General features: G+C 40.4%; 1 protein-coding gene across 1 annotated transcript in view; it reads right to left on the bottom strand.

The window, feature by feature from the left end:
- The window catches only part of PHLPP1 (PH domain and leucine rich repeat protein phosphatase 1), a 197848-nt gene that overhangs the window by 92264 nt on the left and 85249 nt on the right, over positions 1-20335 (bottom strand). The window contains exons 2-3 of the mRNA XM_015559463.1: positions 14612-14808; positions 5172-5297 (exon numbers count right to left, since the gene is read on the bottom strand). Coding sequence (XP_015414949.1) covers positions 5172-5297; positions 14612-14808 — 323 coding nt within the window. The remainder of the gene's footprint in view (positions 1-5171; positions 5298-14611; positions 14809-20335) is intronic.

The raw sequence follows: 20335 nt of genomic DNA, 5'->3' as shown, positions 1-20335 counted from the left end.
CCAGTGCCTGAGGTCCCCCAACCTGGCGCCAGGGTGGGGGTGTGGCCTGAGGCCCCCCGTTAAGCTGTGCTGGTGGGAGTCATGGCCTGGGGTCCCCTGTCACGCCCCACGGGGGTGGGGACGCAGCCTCAGGTCCCTGCTGATTGCTCCTTAAGGCTCGTTATGGGAACTCAGCCTCAGCTGTGGGTGCAGCCATCTTTGTGGCGGAGTGACGGTGAATTTGCACATTCCCTCTTTATTACATAGGACTAGAGGCCCAGTGCATGAAATTCGTGCATGGGGGCGTAAAAGGGGAAGGGTTCCTCAGCCCGGCCTGCACCCTCTCGCGATCTGGGACCCCTCGGGGGATGTCTGACTGCTGGTTTAGGCCCGATCCCGACCTCTCACAATCTAAGACCTCTGGCTCCTAGCCGCTTGCCTGCCTGGCTGCCTGATCACCTCTAACCACTCTGCCTGCCTGCCTGATCATCCCTAACCACTCTGCCTGCATGCCTGATCACCCCTAACTGCTTGCCTTCCTGGCTGATCTCCCATAACCGCCTCTGCCTCAGCCCCCACAGCTTCATCTGCAAAGGCATCCGTAATGATGTCCAGAAGGTCATCCAGAAGGTCATTTGGCTGTCTGGTCTAATTAGCATATTACGTTTTTTTTTTATAGATTCTAATTCATTTTAATTTTAAAAACACTGGACTGACTGGGGTGGGGATGGTCATTGAAAATCAGAAACCCAGGTATTTCTGTTGTTGGGTTTGTTATCCTTTTAGATCCTCATCAAAATGAATGACTCTTCATTTAAATATTAGGATGTAAAGACAATCCATTCTGTGCAGTTTCATTTCTCAATCAGAAGAAAAAGAAACAATTTCCATAGTAACTCCGGAGTGTGACTAAACTTGATACCCCCACATGAGGAAGAACAGAGGACAATGGAAAGGGGAAGTTGGAAGAAGAAGTGGCTTAGACAAGTCAGGCCTTGCCACCCCAAATTTCCCATCAGCACATACTCCCAGATGGAGCGAGGTTCTCATCATTTTTCCAGCAGCCCCAACCTACTCTCCCAGGATGCTGGATTGAAGAAAAAGATACTCTCTTAGGACTATCAACAAAATACAAAGTTTAAAGGAACATGTGACCATATTTTATGTAGGATTCATATCCAAAGGGCATTCTCACTTATTTCCTCAATAGTATCTAACCTCTTTAATCAACCCTTTATGACTCATTTCCCCTTTAATTCACTAACCATAACAACTTATAAAATTTTTTGTACCTGGTTTTTAAGATTGGAGAAAGGGAAGATCCTGTATCTAACATCTGCTAATTACTAAAATGTTCTGTCCTTAGTCCTCCATTCCTGACTTTTCAGGAAGAAATCTTTCTTCCCAATGTCTGCCATTCTTAATGACTTATAAGTATGAAGTGTAAGCTGTAATCTTGTGTATGTCTATGTGTGTGAATTGTCTTTTGCAAATAGCTATATTACATTTCAGCACATACATATCAAACCCTTCTAATGGCAATAATCAGTGAAATGGAAAAATCACACCAACATTCCTCTCCCCTTTCTTACCACAGTCATGTTCTCTGCCTCACAGTTCCCCCCACATCATCTACCTTCCTATTAAGAGGTTTGGATAATCACAGAGTGAGAGCCTTTTTCTAGACTAAAGGCCTGGTGCACAAAAATCGGCACTGTGTGTGTGTGTGTGGGGGGAGGTCCTCAGCTCAGCCTGGGCCCTCTCACAATCCGGGACCTCTCAGGAGATGTCCGCCTGCTGGCTTAGGCCCGTCACACCTGGGGATAGGGCCTAAGCAAGCAGTCATACATCCCTCTCGCAGTCTGGGGCTCTTACAGTCCAGGAGCCCTTGCTCCTTACCACCCACCTACAGTGGAGGAAGGACAGGCTCCTGCCACTATCAGGCTCCAGCCGTGAGCCCAGCTTCTGGCTGAGCAGTGCTCCCCCTGTGGGAGCGTCTGTCCCCTGGTGGTCATTTCGTGTCATAGCGATCCGTCGTTCTGCCATTCAGTCGATTTGCATATTAGGTTTTTATTATATAGGATGCACTATCCTATTAGACCAGTGGTCGGCAAACTGCGGCTCATGAGCCACATGCGGCTCTTTGGCCCCTTTGAGTGTGGCTCTTCTACAAAATATCACGTGCAGGCATGCATGTACAGTGCAACTGAAACTACGTGGCCCATGTGCAGAAGTCGGTATTTTGTGGAAGAGCCACACTCAAGGGGCCAAAGAGCCCCATGTGGCTCACGAGTTGCAGTTTGCCGACCACTGTATTAGACCATGGAGATGGCATTTTGGCCAACCAGCAACAGAAAGGAGCATTAACCCAGATTATAAATAAGACATTTACAATCACCAGCAACAATTTAGAAATCAACATTTTCCACATCCTTTTAAGAGATATTTCATATCCTACCTCTTGTGCTTCACCTCTCTGCTGACTCTCCAGAAAGCCCTCTGAAGTTAAGAACTGCATTTTGCTACAGTATTAAAGGTGCAAATATAAAAAGTCTGATTATGCTATGATTTCTGCCTGATGCTACAATTTATCCAGTAACTCAAAGATCCCAGAAACCACTCTTTATTTCTCCGTTTTCCTCACACTCCATATGTAATTCATCAGTAATCCTGTCGCTCAGTTTTCAAAAGAAATCTATCGAAGTCTCTCCATTTCTACCCTCGCCTCCTGCCTCGTATACACCAAAAGAGCCTCTCATTGGTCAGGCCTCCCTGCTTCCATCCTTGCCCCCCACACATCTCTTTTGCACACAACAGCCAATGTCAGGTCGGTAACTTTCTGAAAGGAAATTATTTAATGACTTGCCATTATGCCAATAATAAAATTCAGCCTCTTTACCCTGGTCTATAACATAAGACTCCTGGCCTTTCGGTCCCTCCTTCCAGTTTTAGAGCTTTCAACAGGATCTTCTCCCAAAGCTCCTTCCACCAGATCTTCAATAATCAGATTCTTTTTTTCATGGAAGTTTCCGTTTAAAGTCCCCTCCTCAGAAGAGCTATTCTTCCTCTGTCATTCTTTGTCATATGACCTTGTAGTACAAAACTTCGATGATTTGATATTTTTTCTTTTGTCTGTTTACTTATTTATTGCCTGTCTCCCAGTGTAAGCCCATCCAAGAGAGGGGAATTTTATTTGTTCTTTGCTGTATCCCAATGCATAAAACGCATACCTGACATATAGAATAAATACTTGCTGGCTTCTGAACAGTGACTTATCATTTGTATGGATGTTTAATATACAACACTATTAAACTCAATACCTATTCATCTTTTTGTTATTATTGTTTAAATCAAAACAATCTGTCTTTCGTAAGGTTGATAATTTACATATACTTTTATTTACATCCTTATTCATGTTTAAGAAATTATGCCTCCGATTTGTTCCAAAAAGAATGTGAAGCAGCTGCCTATTACACTGCATTTAGTGTGAAAGATCAAAATACCTCTATGTAGGACATTCTATAAAATACCTGACCAGTACTCCTCAAAACCATCAAAGTCATAAAAACACAAAGACTGAAAAACTGTCCCAGACCAGGGAGACAAAGGAGACATGACAACCAAATGCCATGGATTAGATGCTGGGACAAGAGAAGAATGGAAAAACTAGTGAAATCTAAATACACTCCAGAGTTTAGTTAAGAGAAATGGACTCATGTTGATTTCTCAGATTTGATAAATGCACTGTATGTTTGGGAAACTGGGTGAAAGGTATGTGGAAACTCTCTGTACTATCTTTGAGGCTTTTCTGTAAACAGAAATTTATTCCAAAATAAAAAGTTTATATTAAAAAATCGACAACTCCACATACAAAAAAATATACTGTACTTTGACCATAGTTTTGCATAGTCAAAACTATGGTCAAAAGCAGAGTGTGGGCCATTGACTTACTGCCTATACAAACACTTAAATATAAAAGCACAATATTATTTAACTCTTATTCACATTTGCCACCACAAGAGTAATTTCAAAACAATCAGACAGATGTGCTTTTTGCCTCTAATATCACCTTAGTTCTACATGCAGATCAGAAGAAGACATGCCATCCTTCCCTCTTCTCTAATGTGGGTGCTACCCTGTCATTTAGAACTTCCATCTGCCTACCAGGTTGTCAGACTCTTCCAAGTCCTATCAACCTAAACTCTGCCCACTGCTTCTTCTCTGAAAGGAGCAGAAACTACTGTTTCTAAGGGTATCACATCATCAGAGAATGTCTTAAATTGATCATTCAAATGTAACTAGTATTTCAAAAAGACTTCCTAAACATTATTCTCTAATTTTCTGTTAAGCATTTTACAAAGTTATTCCCTATTCATTCACTTGACAAATAATTACCATCAAACTGCAGTCTGAATCATACTGAACTTGGATAACAAATTAGATTATAAATTCAAAACTATGAAAGCAAATTCCACAGTCATGCTTTTGTACCCTAGAGAGGTTTCATCATTTCATAAATACACCCAAAACCAAGAGCCAAAGCACTATAATTCATCCATTTTACACATCATTCGATAATTGTGATATAAAAACATCCTCACACACAGTACCTTATAATCCTAGCATTTATTTACCTTATTTATCATGCTATTCTGGTTTCCATTTTACACACACAAGTATATTGTTTCATGGGTCATGGTGATCTTTTTTAGGGGACTGCCAGTATATAAAATTGTCAAAATAATGAATATGAAAAAAAAATTAAACCATTCAAAAGGCAGAAGTTGAAAAAGGGAGATGACATAAGATTAGACTCTTACAAGAAAAAATAGTCAGAGGACGAGGGGAAATTTGTGACAATTCTCTGGGTATTTTGTGGTTTTGCAGCTGTCTTCCCTGGGCCAGTCTTTTAAATCGTTTCAACCTCATGTTTCTCATCTATGACATTAATATAGTGATGCCAAACTACCCACTAAATTCTTTTTAAAAGTATAAACAAAACCTGGCAAACAGAACACACTTTCTAAAAGCTACTTTTCAGCCCAAATGAGCTTTTAAAAAATGAAAAATTGCCAATTACCAGAAGTATATGAAAAAAAAAATGATGTATTTTGGAGCTGGGTAAAGCTAAAAGAAAGCAATTCTTTCATCAAAGAGAAGCTGAACAGAAGAATTCTTGGGTAAGTGCTTACCTTAGAGACTTGTCGAAGCCACCTTAAATACTCTGTGAATGTATCAAAACAAATGTAGTAAGTCTGGCTTTGGGGTCCAGAGGAGCTAAATGCTAAACAGTGCTGGTGCTTTTTCACTTCTTCTACCTATAAAAACAAAGAGACAAAAACAAGTAAGAAAGCAGGATCATCTACATTTCTTTAACTATGCCTTAATAAGCGAGCCTGCACAAATTTGTATCTTCCCCTCTCTATATATATTTCTCCTATTATTTTAACCCGTGTCTGATAAACCAATTTGAGTAACAAGTAAGCCAAAAAAGGGGAGTTTTATCTCCATTAGATTTCCCCACAATAGTGAAATTCTTTTTCCTGTTTAAAACTGGAATAGGTTCCCTCTTCCTTATCTTTCTATATTCTCACAATAGGATGTTGGGGTTCTTAGTTCCACTTGGAAGGATTTTTACTTAAGAATTTTTACTTTGGGTGGATTTTTACTTAAAGAACTTTTATATTACTCTGAATTACAACCTTTTTACTCTGAACTACAACCTTTTGTATTACCCTGAATTATAACTTTCAGGCATGTTAAGTTTTTTTTTTTATTTAATGTGAAACTCACCTAAAATAAAACCTTACCGTGACAACTTTCAAATTCCTAATAATGCAGTGATATAGTCAAATCAAATTTCCAAGCAAGCTTATAAGCAAGTTTCTGAAAAATTTTTAGAAAAATATGTTTTACCACCACTAAATTATGCATATTTTCTAAATTATTTTTTTTATTCAAGTACAGTTTATTTGCAATCTTACATTAGTTACATTCATTTCAGATGTACGATATAGTGATTGGAATTTTTATACCTTACAATGTGATGATCACCCCACTAATGCTAGTAACCATCTGTCACCATGTAAACTTAAAATTTTTTAAACCTCTCAAAATACCAGGTTTTATGGTTGAGTTCTACCAAAGTTATAAGAAACAGATCATTCCCAACTTGTGCAAACTCATCCACCAAACAAAAAATGAAGAAACCCCAACCTATTCTAATAAGACCACTATAACAAAAAACAGATCAGGACATAAAAGAAGGGAAAATTACAAGCCAATCTCAGTCATGAACACTTATCTCGAACAAAATATTGCATCAGAATTCAGTAATATAGAAAAAAAATCAAGAACAAGTTAGAATTAGCTCAGGAAAGGAAAGATGTTTTAGCATTATTATTGGAACTATAGAATTATTAATCACATGAATAGATTAAAGAAGAACATCCTATGATTATGCCCACAGTTGCAGAAAAAAAAGCATATGATAACATTCACTAACCAGTCATCATTCATAATAAAAACTCTTAGCAAACTAAGAACACAAATAATTCCCTTGAGCTGACAAAGGGTATTTATCTAAGTCCTATTAACCTAAACTCTGTCCTAAACATCTAAGGCAAACTTCAATGTTAATATCAATCTCTTTAAAATCATTGGTTAGACAAGTATCTACTGCTTCTTTTCAATACCACACTAGAGTTTTGGCCATTACAATAAGACAAAGAAATGTATTAAGGAAGAAATAAAATTGTCATTATTTAGATATGCCATTACTAGCTACATAGTAAACTCCAAAGAATCTATAAACATCATATTAGAACAAATAAGAAAATGTAGCAAGGTGGCTGGATATAAGACAACACTAAAAAACAAACCATATTTCTAAACACTACAGAAAAAATTTTGTTTTTATAACATTTAAACTAATCCTTATTGACAGAAATCAGGCCAGTGGTTCTTGGGGATGGGGAGAAGTGAGAGGAAAAAGGTAGAAGGGAAGGGGTGCAAAGGAACACAAGAAAACTTGTGGAGGTGATATGGTCACTATCTTGATTGTGGTGACAGTTGTACATAGCTATCAAATTGCAATCATGGGAGTATACAATTATAAAATGGTTATCAAAATGTGCATTTATTGTATGTTAATTATACCTCAGTGAAGTTTAGTGAAGCTATAGAGAAACGAGAACACTTGTACAATGATGTGAGTGTAAAATGGCACAATAACTATGAAAAATAATTTGCCATCACTTTGTAAATATACATATGCTCTATATCCCAATAACTGCACTAAGTATGTGTCCAAGAGCAATATTTCTCAAGAAAGGAGGTCAAAATTCCTATAGTAACCAGTTTATTTTTTAGTTTTGTCTTATATCCAGCCACTTTGCTAAATTATAGTAACCTATAGGAATTATGGATTGAGCAGTTCTTCATTGTACATTGTGAAGGACTAATACTTTGCCTGACATTTTACTCTCTAAGTCCCTGCCCTGTATGTGCCAACAGAGTACCCTTATAGCTAAGATATTGATATTAACCATATACTCATCTATTTCTCCATTTCCCAGACCCTTTGCAATTAAGGTGGAGTCATGTGACTAGTTCTGGCAAATGAGATGCGGACAGAAGTGGCATGTGTCACTTTTGCAGCCAAATATACATGAGCTGGTGGTTAATGACCCTTCAGTTACCCCTTTCCCTGCCTAAGCAACAAAGGAAGGCCTCATGTTCTAAATGTTATAAGAGAGCAGAGCCTCCATCAGGCTGGGTCCCTATACAATTATGTAAAAAAAAAGAAATCCCCACCAATCCACAATGAACATATGGTGTGAGTGAGAAATAACTGCTATGATAAGTCACTGAGATGTGGGGGGTTTTGTTACCACCGCATAGCTTAGCTTACATCCTTGATAAGGCTGACTGTTTAATCATTTGACAATTAAAACACACACACATATTACCAAATGTCCCCTTAAGCACAGTAATCTACTTGGAAACTACTGCCCTAGAAACACTACTTGCATACTAGGAGGCATATAAACATAAGATTATTTCAGCAGCATTATTTAAAATAATGAAAAACTAGAAGCAACCCAAATGTCCATCAAGAGAAAAATTTATTCAGAAATTATGGTAATTTAGAACATTTACAGAGTGGAATATTATACCAAAATAAAAACCACATATAGCAAGCAACATAGACTCTCATTATAAAACTTAATACTGAGTGAAAAAACTTCACTCACAGAAGACCACACACAGTACAATGCCATTCTTATTCAGAGCAAAACCTAGCACAACATAGTTACATGATAAAACTTATTTAAGAAAATGAATACATATTCTAGGACAGTGGATACCTGTTGTGGAGACAATGGAACAGATGTAAAGAGAAACAAGTAGATGGAATTAGCCAAAGAATATATATGCATAACCCATATAAACAGACAACACAACAGTGTGGTAATGGCCAGGGGAAAATGGGGGAGGGGCAGAGGGACTGGGTAGAGGTAGGCAAAAGGGGAAAAATGGGGACACCTGTAATAGTGTCCTACCTAATAATAGACAAACATAGTAATTGACTGTACCTTCAATACACCTCCCAATGGCTAATCAGCACAATATTCAAATTAACCACCAGAAAATGGCGGCTAATTTGCATATTGCAGGCAAGGCGGGACAACACGAGCCGCCAGCGGGGAGTCACCATCTAGGCCCCCCCGTGTGCGACCCCAGAAGCTGCCTGCCTGCCGCCATGATCGGATTCGATCCCGGGCCGCAGGCTGGCCCCGGAAGCCCCAGAAGCCGCCTGATATGGCAGTAACTCTATCAGTAAGCACTCTGAAAGTCAGTGGCATAAATGCACCAATTAAAAGACAGATTATGAGGGTGAATCAAAAACAAAACCCACTTTAAATATAAAGACACATATAGATTAAAAGTAAATGAATTAAGCTGCCGCCTGTTTTGCTCAGTGGATAGAGCATTAGCCCGTGGACTGAAGGGTCCCAGGTTCGATTCCAGTCAAGGGCATGTACCTCAGTTGCTGGCTACATCCCCAGTCCCTATCAGAGCATGTGCAGGAGGCAACCAATCAATGTGTCTCTCCCTTGCCCTTCACTCTCTCTAAAATTTAATGGAAAAATATCCTTGGGTGAAGATTAACAAAAACAAAGTAAGTGGATTAAGTAACATTAAAGAGATTATAAGAAAAATATATTCCAAATTCCGTTAGTTGTATAATGGTTATGTTTAAATTATTAACGCCTAAGAAATTGGGTGAAGGACACATATGATATGCCAATAATGCCGGCCAGGCCAAGGGACCCCACCTGTGCACGAATTCATGCAATGGGTCTCTAGTCCTATATGATAAAAGGCTAATATGCAAATTGACTGAACGGCAGAATGACCGGTTGCTATGATGTGCACTGGTCACCAGGAGGCAGACTATCCATGCAGGAGCTGCCCCCTGGTGGTCAGTGCACTTCCACGTGGGGAGTGCCACTCAGCCAGAAGCTGGCTCATGGCTGGCCAATGCAGAGGTGGTGGCAGGAGCCTCTCCCACCTCCATGGCAGCACTAAGACTGTCCAACTAACTGTTTAGACCAGATCCCTTGGGGGCCTAAGCCTTTAGTCGGACATCCCCTAAGGGCTCCCTGGCTGCCAGAAGGTTATCTGACTGCAAGCTTAGGCCTGATCCTCCGGGGAGTGGGCCTAAGTCGACAGGTGGACATCCTCCAAGGGCTCCTGGACTGCAAATGGGTGCAGGCCGGGCTGAGGGACCGGCCCCAAGTGCACAAATTTTTGTGCACCAGGCCTCTAGTAAACAAACTAAAATCTAGCCCTGCCCAGTGTTGTTCAGTGGTAAGAAGGATCGTGGATTTGATTCCCTGTCAAGGGCACATACCTCGATTGCATGCTTCACCCTTAGCCCACATCAGGGTGCGTGTGGGAGGCAACCAATCGATGTTTCTCCCTCTCTTTCTCTCTCTCTCTCTCTCTCTCGCTCTCTCTCTCGCTCTCTCTCTCGCTCTCTCTCTCGCTCTCTCTCTCGCTCTCTCTCTCGCTCTCTCTCTCGCTCTCTCTCTCGCTCTCTCTCTCTCTCTCTCTCCTTCCCTCCCTCTCTCCCTCCTCCCTCCCTTCCACTCTCTCTAAAAATCAATGGAAGAATATCCTTGGGTGAGGGTAAATAAATAAATAAATAAATAATAAAGTAAAAAAAAAAACGAGAACACAAGTAGAAACACTGGTATTGATTCTGCTACTTTTCGTGAATAGTAAGTTAACAAGTATTCAATTTATTATCCATCATAATTTAGCAAATATTAAATAAAATGCATATAAAAATACATTAAATTCCTAAGAACAAATTAAATACAACATAACTGTTCAATGAATAAAAACTTCTCTACTACACAAATACCCTTTTCATCAATTAAATTAAGAGAGCTTTATTTTACTTCACATTTGGAATTCTAATTTAAAATGCAAACAATCATGTTCAAGTGTATGTCAAATTTGATTACAACAATTATGTCTAGGTTATGACCAATGTATGTAACACTCATTACAAGCTATCCCATATAATAAAACCCTAATATGCAAATTAATCGAACAGAGCAATGAATGGCAGAATGACCAGTCACTATGATGCACACTTACCACCAGGAGGCAGACGCTCACCACAGTTGCTGCTCCTGAGTTGAGTGTCTGCCCTCCCCCTGCTCCCCCCCGCCCCGAAGAGGGAGGCGACCAATGGTGGCAATTAGAGGGCAGCCAGACAGCCAGCGGGGCCAGTAGGGGCCCTCTGATCACCCCACCCGCCAATTGCCCCACAGATTGGTCTTGATTGCTGGCCAGGCCTAGGGACCCTACCCTATATATTGGGAACAGTCTCTTAGATTTAAAAATTAAAACCTGACAAGGCTGCTCTAACACTGAAAATACAGGATGATGCAGCGATGACATACAGGGACTCTGGCTTGTAAATTTTATGGTCAGCCCTGATTCTGACACTTATTACTTTGTGACAAAGCCAGTTACTTCTCTTTGCTTCAGTTTTTCCACCCACAAGATGGGAGAAATGGTACTACTGCCTCAGAAGGATCATGTTATATACTACTTTTTATAATCAGGGCAAGAAAATGTAGCTGCCCATACAATAGCAAGATGCCTTTCACCTGTATGAAAAGTATGGTCACTGGTGCATGCAGCCGCAGTCAGACATCCCCCAAGGGTGCAGGCCAACTGAAGGACCCTTCCCCACCATGCACGAATTTCATGCACCAGGTCTCTAGTCTTTATATAAATTTTAAAAATTAAATTAAAAAAACCTTTCCACTTACTCTTTGTTTTTCCTTTAAGAACACAACTGAATAAAAAAAGGAAGAGTGTATTATTTTTCATAACTTGGTCATCGGGTTTTAAAAGACTTAAAGTTTTTCAACATACTCAATTATTTTTAATGGCATAGTGCAAAACAGGTTTTACAAGGTTTGTCTGTGAGAAAAAAAAAGCTATTAACTTTCAATTCACTCAATGGCAGAAGTACATCCAATAACAGGCCTGGGAAACAGGACAAGAGTCTAGCTCTGAATGAAAATGCTAATTATAATTGAATCTTCTGACCTTATCTGAACATTCCACTGCTTTCCTGACTCTGCTTCTCTGAGCACAATAATCTTTATGACCATCTCCTTCATATGTCAATAGATTTTTTTACTCTTCAAGTTCTATCATAATGGCTACCTCCTTCAGCACAAAATTCTGATTCCCCACACAAAATGCAGTATTCCTACCACTAATCTTCCACACTACTTTTTCACCTCTCCTAGAGCAGATATTGTTATGTCATCCTCATCTCTGGGGAGTAAACTATAAGCTATTCAAAGCAGGGATGGTGACTTATACATCTTGGTATTTCTGGGACACTAATCAAAGTGGCTTCCCTACAGAGTATCTACACTAATAAAAGAGAAACATGCAAATTAGTCATCATTCCACTACGCCCACCAGCCAATCAGGATGAGTATGCAAATTAACCCAACAAAGATGGCGATGCCCATAGCAGCCAGGCGGTGCTTGGGGCTGCTGGGGGGCGGATGGGAGACACAATCACGCAGGGAGGCCAGCACCCAGCAGCCCCAAGGCCCGCCACCACAGTGCTGGGGCTGCTAGGGGCCGGATTGGAGACACAAACCTGCAGGGGAGCCCGGCACCCAGCAGCCCCAAGCCCCGCCATCACAGTGCTGGGGCTGCTGGGGGGCTCAGAGACACAAACCCGCAGGACTGGCACCCAGCAGACCCAAGGCCAGCCACCACAGTGCTGGGGCTGTTGGGGGACCAGAAACACAAACCCGCAGGACTGGTACCCAGCAGCCCCAAGCCCCTCTGCTGCAGTGCTGGGGCTGCTAGGGGCAGGATCGGAGACACAAACCTGCAGGAGAGTCGGCACCCAGCAGCACCAAGCCCCACCAACCTCAGTGCTGGGGCTGCTGGGGCTGGATCAGAGACACAAACCCACAGGGAGCCCCCTGCCATCTTGGTGCTGGGGCTGCTGGGGGCCAGATCACAGACACAAACCCACATGGGGGCCCCCACCACCTCGATGCTGGGGTTGCTGGGGGCCGGATCAGAGACAGAAACCCACAGGGGCCAGGCAGAAGTGGTTAGAGGCGATCAGGCAGGCAGGGGAGAGCAGTTACGGGGATCAGGCCAGCAGGGGAGAGCAGTTAAACTATACTATCTAATAAAGAGGGAATATGCTAATTGACCCTCACACCATCGCAAAGATGGAGGCACCCACAGCCAATAAGGAGGGAATATGCTAATTGACTGCCCCGCCCTCAAAGATGACGGCGCCCAGTCCCCTCAGCCCCACCAGGGCAGCAGCCTCACTCTGTGCGCCTGCCTCCAGAGACCCCCAGTTCCTTCAGCCCCCCAGCCACACAGGGCCAGGCCAAGGCGCAGGCAAGCCTCGGATGGCGGCCACCCGAAGCTTAGGTAACCAGGGCCGTCTGAGGCTTGCGCTGCCGGCAGTGGCAGCAGCAGAGGTGTGATGGGGCATCGCCTTCCCCTGATCACCGGGTTGCCTCCCACCCCTGAGGGCTCCTGGACTGTGAGAGGGGGCAGGCCAGGCTGAGAGACAACCCCCCTCCAGTGCATGAATTTTCATGCACCAGGCCTCTAGTATTTAATAAATAATTACATTAAATTTATCTGTACAAAGCCTTAACCTCATTCAGAAGAGACTGTTGACCTAAGGGGGTATCAAGCATTAAATATGCATTTTTAATGACAACCTATGGGAGTAATAACATTGACTAAATTTTCAGTAATTCATCCAAAGAACAAAATCTTCAGCAATAAAATATCACTAATTTTTCAATGTTTGGACAAAAGTTAAGATGCAATGGTTTCAAAATAGATGACTGAAATATACCTTGCAGCCTGGCCAAATTTTATTTTTTTAAGTAATCAAGTACTATTAGTCTTTTTAGGATTAGAATGTATAATAGCAGAGGGGGATAAAAACTGACATGGGCTATATACTCATAAAGAAAAACTAGTATAAACTTATTAATGAAAAATTAACTTGCTACATAGCAGGGGAACAGCAAACCATTTATTACTGCACACATCCAGTTTTACCTGCTTCATTTCTAATCCCTGGAACTAGCAGATCACATCTGCCAAACAAAAAAAGTTCACTTTGACAAAAGTTGGTTTCTTATTTTTCCTCTATATTCTCCACATCTCGCCTTCTTTCCCATGCCCATTTGGGGGGAGTGGGGAGGGGTGGTAAAGAAAATATTTCTTTAATATGCCCCCAATTTCCAAAAATCCATTCCTTCATCCAAATTTGCCTTCCCATCTACTAACAGATTATCATATCATTTAGAAATCAGGAAATACATAGAATTTGGTAACGATATGCCTACCAACACTTGTAGTTTATAAATAAATCTGGCAAAAGAAAGAATGTAACATTTCCCCAAGCAATCTAGTTATTTTTATTTTACAAAACATATGAATAAAATAGTTAACATACCCAAAGAGAAACAGCCCGTAAGTGTTAGAAATATCTATCAGCTGTATTACAGGTTTTCTCCAAAATGATTAACATTTCAAGTTCGGAAATATGGCTAGCTATGGTGATAAACTAAAAATGTTAATCCCACTGGTCTCTAAATGCGAAGGGTATGGCACAGTGGGATTAAAGATTCCACCTAGAGTCTAAACTTCATTAAGCATGGACATAAAGGGTCACTTGTGATATACTAGAAAACACATGCTCAAGATATCAAAAGCTGTTTCCTTATAAGTAATAACTTATCATCTACACCCTACACTATAGCACTGAAATTCCAGTTTCTCTATTTTCTGTCCTGTAGTTAAGATGCATTACTACTGGAGCGAGGACCCACAGCCTCATTTGAGGTAATGGCTTTGTTATTTTCCGCAATTCCACCGGCCAACAATGCCCACTGATGGAGTACAAGAACTGAATAAGACCTTAGATGAGTCAAAAACCATCCACCCATTATTACAGAAATAGCTTAAAGTAAGCTCCTTCATGTCGCTGGGAAACCTGCTAGCTTTCTGTTTGTTTTAAACTTACTTTCCCACCAATCAGTGGTAGAACATGCATCTTTCCAGTCAAGCTGTCTTTCACAGATGATACTATTAGGCAGGTCCCACACAGGATGACTTGGCGTCTGGTCCATCGGTTCACTGGCAATTGCATTTTGCCTTTCCGGACATTATACATTCCTGAGAGCTGAATCCGTTCAGAGCTACAGGTGCTGTGAGGTTTTCCTGGAACAAGTGCAAACAAACAGTTTAGTCTTAAAGAAAAAATAAGCCTTCTTTTATTCATAAATTACTTGGACAACATAGAATAATTATAGGGGGGAAATCTAATTTGTAAGTGAGAGAATCTGAAACCTGAAGTTAGGCAATTATGGTAAGAACTACCACATCTCCTCAACATGTACATGTCAATATTAGGTGAAGAAGAGCTCTTTCCTTAAAAGCCTAGGTAAAGACTCCTCTGTTGTAACCCAAGTTTTATTTTCTTCTATATTCTTCACAGTTTAATTTTACATTTAAAAAGGGGGTGACTTCATATTTTTATGAATGGCTAGAGTTAAAATATTACAGGCTGAAGATAGGAAAATAACATTCAAGATCTAGCATTAAATGAACTAATTAGTTTTAATGAAATTAACTTCTGATATTCTTCCTTCTACAATTAATGTATACAGGGTGGGGTAAAAGTAGGTTTACAGTTGTTCCTGTGGAAAATAATAAATAATAATCTATAACAATAAAAGCATAAGATGCTAATTAGACCGAATGACCTTCAGGACAAAGCCAGGGCTGCGAGGGAAGCCCAGGTCCTGGGTGCCAGAGGGAAGCCGGTGCCAGCAGCCGGGAGAAGGAAGGCCTACTCTTGCATGAATTTCATGCATGGGGCCTCTAGTGAATATATAATGTCTAAGATACTGAAACACATGCTAAGAAATAAACAAGGGACAAGTGTCCACAATCAGGACACAAGCCAGAAATGTTATATTTATTTGGAGGTTTGCCTAGTTGCCAAGGGCTAGCAGAAGACACAAATTCCGGAGAAATTATATTCTTATGAATATTAAAATTAACATAAATACCAAGCATTTTTGATAGATGTCTAATAGCTACTGGAGAAGGAAGCAGTAAGAGCAGCAGCATCAAAAATAGTTATTGAGATGGTCCAAAAGAGTAAACCCTCCCAACACATACCTCTGGGCAGAAATGTTATTAGCAAATAAAACCAGCAGGTCTGAATTTCACTTTCACTTTCTCCCAGTATATCAGAATGTCTTATAAAATGAGTATTGACCACTATATAATTTTGCTGGAGCTGAGCCAGAGTGAAGTGTAACAGTGGTCCACCTACTTGAACCTGGTGCCCAGCAACAACCACACAACTAGCACTCTGGTGGACCTGAGAGTTCCTGGGAGTTGTTAGTCCACCAAATGCTAATGCTCCCATAAAGCGGCAGGAAGCCCAGAAGACTTCAAAATAGGTGTTAACTGCCAAAGGCTGCCAGTGAAGGCTCAGACCACAGCCACTTGTCCCTCTTACACCCAGAGAGGAAGATGCCCAGGTTCCTATCTAAGGACTCCTCCCTATGTGGCAGATGCTCTTCCTGTGGGGAAGGGGAGAGAAGAGATTCGGAGGAAAAGTGAAAGGCAAGTGCAAGACTCAACACAATGGACAATGGGCAACTGGATTTCCAAAATTCCAATTTCCATGATTAACATTCTCTAAACAAGGGATCTAATCTAAATTACACACACACACACACATACATGCAAAACAGCCTGCCATTTTATTTAGCCACATCAAAGAGCAGCTTGTTAAATTGTCACATTGTGAGTAATTAGAGACTAAAGCAAAAGACAAAAGAAATGCGTAAGGAACAGCCCTTCAGTTCTCCAACTCCACAAAAATCCTAGAGAAAGCCCCAAAACAAAACCCCAGATAGAGTGAACTGAGGCTGGAAGGGATATATAAGAGGAAAGTAGAGACACACCAACAGAGACAGGCTTTTTATTTCCCACTTAGAAAAATTCCCAAGAGGCCTGAATAGTCCTGAAGCCTAACGGTAGGATCAGTCTGTCCTTGGAAAGCCCTAAATATCCCAGTCTGAATCAAATCACTCTGGTTTGCTCTGACTGAATTTCAATATCCTTGTTGACTGTTGACACCCTGGGTGTTCCAGACAGACACGCTCTCAGAACTCTGAGGCTCAGTGTGTAGCACCCGGGCTCTGGGGAGCATGGAAATGAAGGAGCAATATTTACCTGCGCAGTCACCCAGGTGCACCCTTCTTGAGTCAGACTTCCTTACTCTATGACATAGGAATTACTTAAGCTCTTTCTGCCAATCCTCAAAGTTCTCAATTCAAAACAATTCCAATTGCCCTATGCTCTCATAAATACTGACGACACCGAAGTGACCACTGCTTGTCAATGTGAAGTTGGATCAGTTGTTGCAACTTGTATTTTAGAAATGTTAACTCTAATTCCCCACAAATTTAAGGCATTTCTTACATGATCCAGGAGCAAAGACAGACAACAAAGGCATGTAAGTCAAACTGAGATAGAGACCTGACCACAACAGAAGGTGGTTTAAAACATATACATTTTCTTTCTTACTCAGTTGGCACATGGTAATTTGATTAGACTGGACATAGATACCCACAAAACCATTGCCAATAGTTTCCTTGTGCCCATTGTGACTTCTCCCTCCCCCTCCATCCCCACTGAGAGCCTCCCACGCTCAGGCAACCACTGATCTGCTTTCTGCTATTTTTGTCCACATTGTTCAGTATACCAGGAGTTCCTTCTTTTTATGTTTATTTTTTGCTGAATAGCATTCCATTATATGAATATACAATTTTGTTTAACTATTTAGCTGCTGATGGACATTTGGAGTGTTTCCTCTTTTTTGGCGATTTTTGACAGAACATTGGTGTACAAGTTCTTGTGTGGGCATATGCTTTTATTTCTCTTGGGTAAACACGAAGGGTGGGGATGGCTGGGTTGTACCATTTTACATCCCCATCACTGGGGCAGGAGAGTTCCAGTTGCTTTGACTCCTTATCAACACTTATAGAGCAACACTTATAGAGTGGTGGTATCTCATTATAGATTTAACTTGCCTTTCCCTAATCACTAATGATGCTGATCATCTTCTCAAAAGCTTATCTGAGACCTATATGCTTTCTTTGCTGGAGTGACTAATTCAAATCTTTTGTCCAGTTTTAATTGGATTGAGTCCCTCATATATTCTGAATACAAGTCCTTTGTCAGATATTTTTCCCAGTCTGGCTTGCTTTTTCATTTAACAGTACTTTGAGAAAGCAAAATTTCAATGTAATGAAGTCCATTGATTTACCTTTTATAACTAATGCTTTTTGTGTTGTATTTAAGAACTCTTTGAAAAACTCAAGGTCACTAAGACTTTCTCCTGTGTTTTCTTCTAGAATTTTATAGTTTTAATTCTTAGGTCTACGCTTAATTTTACGTTATTTTTATACATAGCAAGAAATAAGTATACTAGAAGGTTCAATTGTCTTTTGTTTGTTTTTTGACAAGAGGCTATCTAAATTTGTTGTAAAAAATCGTGATTCCTATTGAAGTGCTTCGGCACCTGTATCAAAACTGTACTGACCACAGTTGGCTGGGTCAAGTTCTTAATTATTTCTGTTCCACTCATCTGTTTGTCTCTCTTCACCTAATATTACATTAACTTGATTACTGCATCTTTATAGTCTTAAAATCAGGTGGCATGAGTCCTCCTCTGTGAAGAACGGCTGTTTTACTTCTTCCATTGCAATCTGTGTGTCTTTTATTTCTTTTTCTTGCTTCACTGCACTAGCTAGAACATTCCTTCCATACAATATTGAACAAAAGTAGTGAAAGCAGACATCCTTTCCTTTTTCTAATTGTAATGGGGTAGCGTTCAGTTTTTCACCACTAAAAATACTATTACCTGTATGTTTTCCATAGGTGCCTTTTATCAAACTGAGGAAGTCCCTTCTATTCCTAATTTAATAAATTATTTTCTTTCTTAATCAGAAAGGGTTGCTGAAATTATTCAAGTGCTACTTCTGCCTTCTATTGAAGTGATAGTGATCAACTTAATTGCCTTTTAAATGTTGAATAAGTCTTGCTTTTCTGGGATAAAATGCATTTAGCCATGACATATTATCATTTTTACATATGTTGGATTCAATTTCCTAAAACTTTAAAAATTATTACATTTATGTTCATGATAGATTTCAGATTATACTTTTTTCATGAATTTTTTTGGCTTTGGTGTCAGAGTTAAGTATTCTTTTCTCTTTACTTTTCTGAAAGCGTTTGAATAAAATTAATATTATTTCTTCCTTAAACATAAAGATACATCAGTAAAGCCTTTGGACCTGGAGTTTTTTGTTTGTTTGCTTTTTTAAATATATTTCTTTATTGATTTCAGAGAGGAAGGAAGAAGGAGAGAGAGATAGAAACATCAATGATGAGAGGGAATCATTGACTGGCTGCCTCCCGCACACCCTCTACTGGGGAACGAGCCCGCAACCCAGGCATGTGCCCTCGGCCGGAATCGAACCTGGGACCCTTCAGTCCACAGGCTGACGCTCTATCCACTGAGCCAAGCTGGCTAGGGCTGAACCTGGAGTTTTGTTATTGGTAGAGAGAGAAAGAGAGAGAGGTTTTAACTATAATTTCCATTTCTTTACTAGAGTTAGGGCTATTCCATTATCTATTTCTTCTTGAGAAAGCTTTGGTAGTTTGACTTTCAAGTTTATCTACTTCACTTAAGATGCCACATAGTTGGCATGAAGTTGTTTACAATATTTCCTTATTATCTTTTTCATATCTATAGAATCTATAGTGATGTCACCTCTATCACTCCTGATATTGGTAATCCGATTCTTCTATCTTTTCTTGGTCAGTCTGGTTAGAGCAGCGGTTCTCAACCTGTGGGTCGCGACCCCTTTGGCGGTCGAACAACCCTTTCACAGGGGTCGCCTAAGACCATCCTGCATATCAGATATTCACATTATGATTCATAACAGTAGCAACATTACAGTATGAAGTAGCAACGAAAATAATTTTATGGTTGGGTCACAACATGAGGAACTGTATTTAAAGGGCCAGAAGGTTGAGAACCACTGGGTTAGAGGATTACCAATTTTATTAAGCTTCTCAAAAAAACAATTTTTGGTTGCATTCTTTATTGTTTCTCTGTTCATAGTTTCATTTATTTCTGCTCTTATCCTTATTGCTTCTTTTACTAATTTGAGGATTTACGTGTATTTTTTCTAGTTTCTTTATTTTTATGCTAAAATTTTGTTTTCTCTTTATTTATTTTTTTTAATTTTATTTTTTATTACAAAGGGTATTACATATGTGTCCATTTTTTCCCCCCGCCCAAGACAGTCCCCTAGCCTCCCCTATCCCCCAGTGTCTTATGTCCATTGGTTATGCTTATATGCATGCATACAAGTCCTTTGGTTGATCTCTTACCCCCCTACCTCCCGCCCCCAACCCTCCCCCGGCCTTCCCGCTGCAGTTTGACACTCTGTTTGAGGCCGCTCTGCCTCTGTATCTATTATTGTTTAAAAGTTTATAATGGTCTCAATTATCCATGAGTAAGTGAGATCATGTGGTATTTTTCCTTCATTGACTGGCTTATTTCACTTAGCATAATGCTCTCCAGTTCCATCCACACTGTTGCGAATGGTAGAAGTTCCTTCCTTTTCACAGCAGCATAGGATTCCATTGTGTA

This window comes from Myotis davidii, unplaced genomic scaffold, assembly GCF_000327345.1.
Source record: "Myotis davidii unplaced genomic scaffold, ASM32734v1 scaffold11, whole genome shotgun sequence".
Taxonomy (NCBI): domain Eukaryota; kingdom Metazoa; phylum Chordata; class Mammalia; order Chiroptera; family Vespertilionidae; genus Myotis; species Myotis davidii.
Note: the sequence above shows the minus strand (reverse complement) of the source record. Positions and strands in the feature narration are given on the sequence as shown.